Source organism: Anarhichas minor, unplaced genomic scaffold (genome assembly GCF_050575085.1).
Source record: "Anarhichas minor isolate MPS153535 unplaced genomic scaffold, ASM5057508v1 ptg000040l, whole genome shotgun sequence".
In the NCBI taxonomy this organism is placed as follows: Eukaryota; Metazoa; Chordata; class Actinopteri; order Perciformes; family Anarhichadidae; genus Anarhichas; species Anarhichas minor.
In genome coordinates, this window is record NW_027466486.1 from 7,383,887 (window position 1) to 7,391,523 (window position 7,637).

The 7,637-nt window shown below is 41.9% G+C and overlaps 1 protein-coding gene across 6 annotated transcripts in view; it reads right to left on the reverse strand.

Annotated features, from left to right (window-relative positions):
• The window catches only part of myo6b (myosin VIb), a 29,369-nt gene extending 25,046 nt beyond the window's left edge, over positions 1-4,323 (reverse strand). For all 6 annotated transcript variants that reach the window (XM_076108014.1, XM_076108012.1, XM_076108010.1 and 3 more), the window contains exons 1-8: positions 4,207-4,323; positions 2,132-2,201; positions 1,977-2,050; positions 1,463-1,592; positions 1,230-1,335; positions 755-810; positions 557-654; positions 297-461 (exon numbers count right to left, since the gene is read on the reverse strand). In XM_076108014.1, coding sequence (XP_075964129.1) covers positions 297-461; positions 557-654; positions 755-810; positions 1,230-1,335; positions 1,463-1,592; positions 1,977-2,050; positions 2,132-2,201; positions 4,207-4,323 — 816 coding nt within the window. The remainder of the gene's footprint in view (positions 1-296; positions 462-556; positions 655-754; positions 811-1,229; positions 1,336-1,462; positions 1,593-1,976; positions 2,051-2,131; positions 2,202-4,206) is intronic.
• Between the last annotated feature and the right edge of the window lie 3,314 nt (positions 4,324-7,637).

Here is a 7,637-nt window from a genome sequence, read left to right on the forward strand (position 1 = left end):
CTCAACTGAGAAGTATTTGGTCGCTGAGGGCGTTTTGATTTCACTTGGGAGGACCTCTTGACTTCACTAAAAAAATAAGCTTCTGTGACATCTAGTGGGCTTCCATAGAACTGCCAACCAATGTGTACACTAAGATAAAAAATAGTAAAGTCCATCTAATTACATACAAAAAACATCTTTGAACGTGATCTCTTCTGTCTCTCTCAAAACATCCTCATTTCACCTTTGAATGGCGTGAGTATAATATGCTTATGCAGACTACACTGCAGACCTGGTGTCTGTCTGAGCCCACTGACCCTGAAGCTGTCCGGAGAGTCCAGGTGCAGTTTCTTCTTTATGTCTTCGGATGCCCCGGCACACAGCCTGTAGAAGATGTGGTAGTTCCTCTCGTCGTTGCTTTGCATGCAAATCCTTGACTTCTCTAGCAGGTAATGGGAGACAAATCCACCCACGACTGCATTCTGGAAACACAAGAGAGGAATCGATTTTAAAATTCATGGTGCACGCGCAGCAAATTATAGACCAACCTAGAACGTGATCAGTGATAACCTATTACCTTCTCATTGAAGTGGATTTCCACAAACTTGCCAAAGCGACTGCTGTTGTTATTCCGCACTGTCTTTGCATTTCCAAAGGCCTCAAGAAGGGGATTTGCTGAGATTTGAAATGGAGTGAAACAGAATCAGGACCCGCCCCCATATGATACATACAGTATTAATAGTTACTAATAGTTGATTGTTTTTGGTTTGTTTACCTTCTACAATTCTCTCGTCAATATCTTGACCACTTCCATATGTCGTGGTGAGATATCTGAAGGGTATGAATGAAATCAGGATGACAACAACAATGATGATTATGTATAGTAAAGCGCAAGGAGATGACAACAGAATAACATAAAGACGCTCACACTAAAACCTAACCTACAGTTGACACATGTTAAAAATAGCTTTACCTTGCAGAGAAGCCACATTTCTGCTACTTTAATTGGCGTTGCATCCATTTTAATGCAGTTTCACCACCTCTTGTGGTCTTTGGCGGGATATTTGCAAGGTATTAGCTGTAACTCTCAATGCGGTACAGTGGTGAAATATCTTGGCTTGGAAAGAGTGGGAGGCTTTTTAATTTGCAACACCACTTTATATCCAGTGAACACACAACCAGAAGGGAGAGGACCAAAGGTTAGTGTCAAGGGAAGATAAAGATGAAGGATGATTCATGTCGGCTCGAACCTGAGAACAAACTTGGTGTTTTCCGTCTTTCCAGCACCAGATTCACCGGAAACTATGATGGACTGGCTCATCTTGAGAACCTTCATGTCCCTGTAGGCTTTGTCGGCTGAAACAAATAAAAAAATATCAATGAAAAGCAATGCGTTTCAATTGCAACTCTGTATCTCGTAAGTTATATCACTTCAGCTTGTTCCCCCGTTACTTAACAGAGATTAGAAGGTGTGAGCTCTCACCTATAGCAAAGACGTGAGGTGGCAGAGTTCCCAGTGACTTGCCCTTGTACGACTTGATGGCGTCAAGGCCATAAAGTTTGGGAATGTCATAGTAAGGATTCACAGCGATCAGGATATTGGCCACATAAGTCTGAAAGAGACAGAGTCACTGCATTTTAATAAAAAGCAAAAATGAATTATTGAATAATGAGACAACAGTGACGGCTGTTAACTTGTTGCCCTGTCTGGCTTTCCCCATCTACCAGCTGTCCCTCATTTCCTAAGTGAGGTCTCGGATCAGAATTGGGTTTGCCAGTCTGACTTTGTGACCCTTCCCTCTTCACCACCTGTCACTTTCCCCCCAGGGAAACAAGGGCAGGGATCCTCTCTCCTGCTGTCCCTCCAAGCTTTTACTGTATCTACGTATGATGCAACTGGATAGTAGTGACTTTATTAAGCCATTGCAAGAGCACATGTACAAAGGATTTAAACTTGTGTTGATTGCAGACTAGTGAAGAAGTAGAATAAAACATACATAGATGTGGTCTTTATTGTACCGCACTTTGACGTTGTTGAGGAGAGTGGCTTCATTCAAGTACATAAGGGAACCTGAAAGCAGAGGAAACAAGATGAATACAATATTTTTTTTCTTGGGAAATAGATATAAAAATGTACTGTGTGTTGACTTACAGTTGTCATCCACATACTTGTCGACATCATCCTCTGCTGGGAAGACTTGGCTCATCGAGGCAAGAAAGGTCTGCAACACAAGCAGTTTTCCTCATCTTACCATTCACATGATGCCACCTCCAGGATAAGTAGACACGCTACAAGTGGCACTGTCTCTATTTATCCCTGCCAACTTTATGTGCAAGATTATTCATTGTTCTTTGAAAAGCTTATGACACAAAACTTGGTTTATTAGCATCCAAAAAACTGTGAACATATTAGACATAATAAAACGCTATGCAAGAATGCGTGAACATTAATCATGCATCATGGTTCAAGATCACAGTAATAATGTTTGGTGCGACATGTTCCCAGGTTAAATTAGTTACTGATATTCTCACTCTATTGTTTAACAGTCTGAGTTAATGGAAATAAACTCAATGGAATAAGCCGGCTGTGAGAGAAACAAGGGGAGACATGGCAGGATAATGAATAATTTGTAGGTAGAGCAACCGGATCTGAACACCTGAGTGAGTGTGTGTGTGTGTGTGTGTGTGTGGTTGAGAAGAGGCAAAGGTGGTACTCTATGCTGATCTTGTAGGAACTAATCAAGTCACTTTTTATTAAAAACAACCCAAACTCAAGACTCAACATTTAAACAGGCATGGGGAATGTGCTGACCGTGCGCCTACAACAAAGAAATCAGACCTTCTGGTTATTTCCTAAATAATAAACTTATTTTACATGTTCATCATGCTGCTTGTGTGTGTGTGTGTGTGTGTGTGTGTGTGTGTGTGTGTGTGTGTGTGTGTGTGTGTGTGTGAATGGGCCCCAGTCTGTGCTGTGATGCATGGTTTATTATCACAAACAGGCAGTAACCATAAACAAAATCTGCTTTGTGTGCCTTGGCTCAATCGGGACATGCCCATCCACAATAACAACCATCTGAGAAATGTCAAAACCAATAAAATTGACAAAGAAGAAGAGGCAGCCAGGCTGAGACACTAATGAGCTCCACGCTGCAGTAAAAAAATGACACTCAATGGGCCTTTCATTCCCTCTCTGAACGGGACAGAGTTTATGCCTTGTAATAAACTGATCATTCAAAGTTCACAGCTACTCCAAATGAGATTCACTTTGCACTCATTCACGCTTTCTCCAGCTCAGCGTAGCGCACCTTTAAATATGTACGCCTTGGTGCAGAGTCTGAACATTATGCAGTTATGTGTCAGTTGGGTAAGATAATTGCTCCTCCCCAGTGCGACTTTAATTCAACAGGTCTCTTGCAACTGGTAACATCTTGGGATTAGCATAAAGTACAGTATCAATTTTAAAAAACGTCAAAATATTGTTCCTTCATACTTTTATCAGGGAAGCAAAGGCTTGTCTGAATAAAAGATTAAGAGAAATGTCAAGCTATCAAACTTAGCAATAGAGACATTTTCACACGTAATGCTAATAACGATTGCATTCCATGTAGCTGCTCCAGTACCAGGGCCCTGGCATTGCTTACTTTAACATGGCAAAATGTCCGCGGTGAGAAAGGTCTGTATATTAGCTGTGGTGGGAACACTTCACAAACGCAGAGGCGACTGTCTGTTGTTGACATCAGAGGCCTGCTTGCTGGGGACTCAGGTGTAACAGGTGGCCTTTACTTCTAATGAGCAGCTCTCCCTCTAGGCAACACTATCGGCGCACCTGCTGCTGCTCTCTTCATTTATTCATGCCTCTGTACATGTGGTCTCTCGTGTTTCTCACATTTTACACATTGTTGTGCCGACGCCTTTCCACCTAAAATCGCACTGCGGAACAAAACAAGTTTTCATTTCTTACACATTGCGTTGCAATTCTCCATGAAAGCCTTTTAAATTGGCTTAAAGATGTATATAGTTGTGCGTGTTGTGAGCACCCTCCTGGGATTAAGGCAAACAACACCCAGTTTATGTGAACCACTCAACGAATTAGCAATTCTCATATCCACTGAGCCAGAGAGCAACATGAAAGGAAAACAAGCACCAGCCCCTCAACACTTTCCCCAGTAAGGCTTACTTTGCCAATAAAGGGAACGACGGCGTGTGTGCCTGTGTGTGACCCACCTTGCCCTTCTGGTTCAGCGGTTCTATGGTGAGCGCGTCGGCTCCTATGTCAACGATCATCCCCAGCTGGAACCCGTCGGCGGGGTGGGGCGCCCACACTGGCTTCCCATCCTCCATGGCTTACCTCCAGTCCAGCACGACCACACAACTGGGAGAGGGAAAGAGACGGAAAGGCAAAGAGAGGAAACGTTAGTACAGGAAGGCTTAAAATAGATATGCAAAGAAGAGTACGTTTTGCATTTTTACTCAGGTATTTCAAACAAACTCTAAACTGGTCCCATTTCCTGCTCCCCGAGACTTCTACACTATATGTATCTCACCTTCTCTTCACAGCTGACAATCAAAAGTCTTAACTACGTACGTAATGAAAATCCTTTTAATACCACAAACATATCTTGTTATGTCTGTAAACGTAATATTTGACTTGACATGGAGACTGATATCGAAGTAGTATAAGTGACATCAGACAAAAACACAGATTACAATGAGTTCATTGTCAAACTGATGTACAGTGGCCTTCCTCAGTCATTTGCATTGATGTGTTTGGGCCCTGACCCTCTGCTGCTCTCTGCTTCGCTTTCCATGAACATGTTTTTACTCCTACTGATCTTGTATGAGAGGATTTTCTGCTGGGACATGACCAGAGGGGAGTCCTGCAATCTCCAGTGAGGACAACACTACCTCACGTGACCTGACATAGAGAAAACTGCCCGGCCCAACAAGCCAGTTAGAAGCATCTCAGGTCTGTAGGTGTATATTTGGACTGTGCAGTGTCCAAGCTAACGCACGTAATCTTACACCATGCTATCAAACTGTTGGATGACGTATAGCACTTTCTACATTCTGACTATTATGCAACTTAAATCTGATTAGTATCAGTATTGATTGTCGGATTAGTATCCGACAATATCAGAGCATCTTCAGTCAAATGTGACAGCTGTATTTTCGTGTGTCGTTACCGGTTCTTGTCAGTTAATCCTACAAACACAGAGTTCTTCAACGCAAAAGTGCTGATGTTATGCCAGAGTATCCCATTAGCTTCAGGGATTGAGGTCAAATGTCAGAAAGGATAGGTGCTGGAAAGTGCTGATGTAGCCTTCAGCAAGGACTCAAGGTTCAACAGGTACATCAATTTAGCATAATGGTGGCGCCAACCAAGCAAGAGATTGGAGCTGGTAACCTGGAGTGACCTACTCCTGGCTTTTCTGTCTTTCTTTTGGACCTAGATGAGACTGGACCACAATGATCTTGCACTATTCAACATTTTGCATTTCTAAATATCTGATTCCTTTGTGTTGCATCATAACTTCTTTGCAAGAACAGTCGACCATTTCTTTATCACTGAACAAGAGACAGATGCTTGCATGTTAGTGATGGTAACAACCACAATCAGACTTGTACAGCTTTATTATCAAGTACGTCATGTCTGGTCAATACACCTACTGTACATCTGGCTTTTCTCAATACTCACTTTGAGGACTTTGTAAGACAAGGCTCAGATAAAAGTAAACCTGTTAAAATGATACGGGTACCATTTTACCAAAACAAGATGATTTGGAGAACGCCTGTGTGGTGCTAATGCACAAGAAGCAAATATAAGACTGTATTAAATATTCAATCATTATTTATGTAAGTATATATAAGCATAAACAAATGAAAACCTGGCTTGCATCTAACATGATCCTTCAATCAATGCTTCCACTAAAATTGAATGTAATACATGTTGTTTACAATAGATGCATTTGCCAAGTAAGAGCATCAATAGGGCCGACCCACCATGAAGGCCAGAAACAGAACAAAAAACTCAAACAATTCTCTGAGAAGCAAACTTATAAAAGCAATCTTTTGCATCCATAATACCAAAATTGTATTCAAAAAGATACCAGAAGAAGCTTCTTGAACCATCATTTAAGTCAATACACAAATCTCATTCTACAACATTTGCAAGAGCTGCAGCAGTTGAAAAGGCCCCGTCTGTATAACTTTCAGGAACTTAGACTGCATGGATGCCATATTCAAAATTGCCGTGATGCTTATTTGATAATCAAACACCATTCAAACATAAGCAAGAGTTTAAAAAAATGCAGCAGAAGGAGGGAGGATAAAGATTACTCTGCCCAGTCTGTTATCTTCAGCCTTCAAGTGTGAGATCAAGGCTACGTGGGATCTTCCAGACTGTCTTTGCTACATGACTGATAACAACAAAGCTTTCCCACAGTTCCCTACTAACCCAAGTCCAATTACAGTATGTCCACACAGGAAATACGCTCAGTTCAAAACCACATGACCACCGAAGGCCTCATGAGTACACAAATATACCATATGCTGCACAATGAAGATATAATACAATATTTGTCATACACCAAGAGCAGTTTATGGGGATCTACTGCAGACTCAGTTCAATACACAGCAACACATCTGTCTTCGTAATATGCAGCAGTGCTCACTGTACCGAGAGCTTGAGGATTCTCATGCTACATTCAAAGCAAACCTCAAAACAGTCTTGTATATCACTTAGGGAGATGTCTACTTTACTGACTGCTCTCAACAAAACAGAGACTAAAGTCCCTCACGAGTAACTTTGACTCTGCAGCCCTAAATCCTCTTAGTATTTGACCCTAATCCAGACAGTGAGGTGAGACGCTTCAACGCTGACAAATAAGAGTCGGTGAGCAGTTGCGAGACAAATGCAAATCAGAAATGTGTCTCGTGTCCAATGAAACACAGAGACCCATGCAGTGCAGAGGGAAGGACACAGAAATGGACACAGAAATGAATGGACACTGGCTCAAACAGAAGCAGGACACACAAACATTCCTCTTCTTTCCTGCCTCTTGTTTCCTGTTCTCTACCAGGCAAAAAAAAAGGGAAATGGAAAATGCATTGGCTATCAATGACAGGTCAAGAGCATGAACAGTTTCATGTAAAGCATGAATGAAACAGAGAGTGGAGATTAGACAGTCAAATGAAAACAGTTCAAGACAATGAAATGGATTGAAACAGAGACTAACTGTCCCTTATAAATAGATCATTATGCCAACTGTTTGTGGGCAAACAAACACTATATAGGCTTGTTAATAATTAAACAAAAATACAATCGGGAAACGACATTAACGGTAGGCTACTAACTCCATTCCCATACTTGTAAAGATATTACAAAGTGAACTTTTCGCGAAAATAATGTAAAAGTTAGACAAACACTTACGTTCAAGGTGTCAAATTGACGATGAGGGCGACAGGACCGAGTGTTAAGTCCCTCATACGGATGTGTAGTTGTAATAGTGCTCCAGCTTTCTCAGTCTTCCTTCACGGGGCAGGCTGCGCTCGGTGCTCCGGTGAGCCCAGGTGACGTCATCCCGACTGTACACGGCTGAAGGTGCGTTGACGTGCTGCTCGTAAGATCCTGTGTCGGGTCGTTATTACTGACTGTG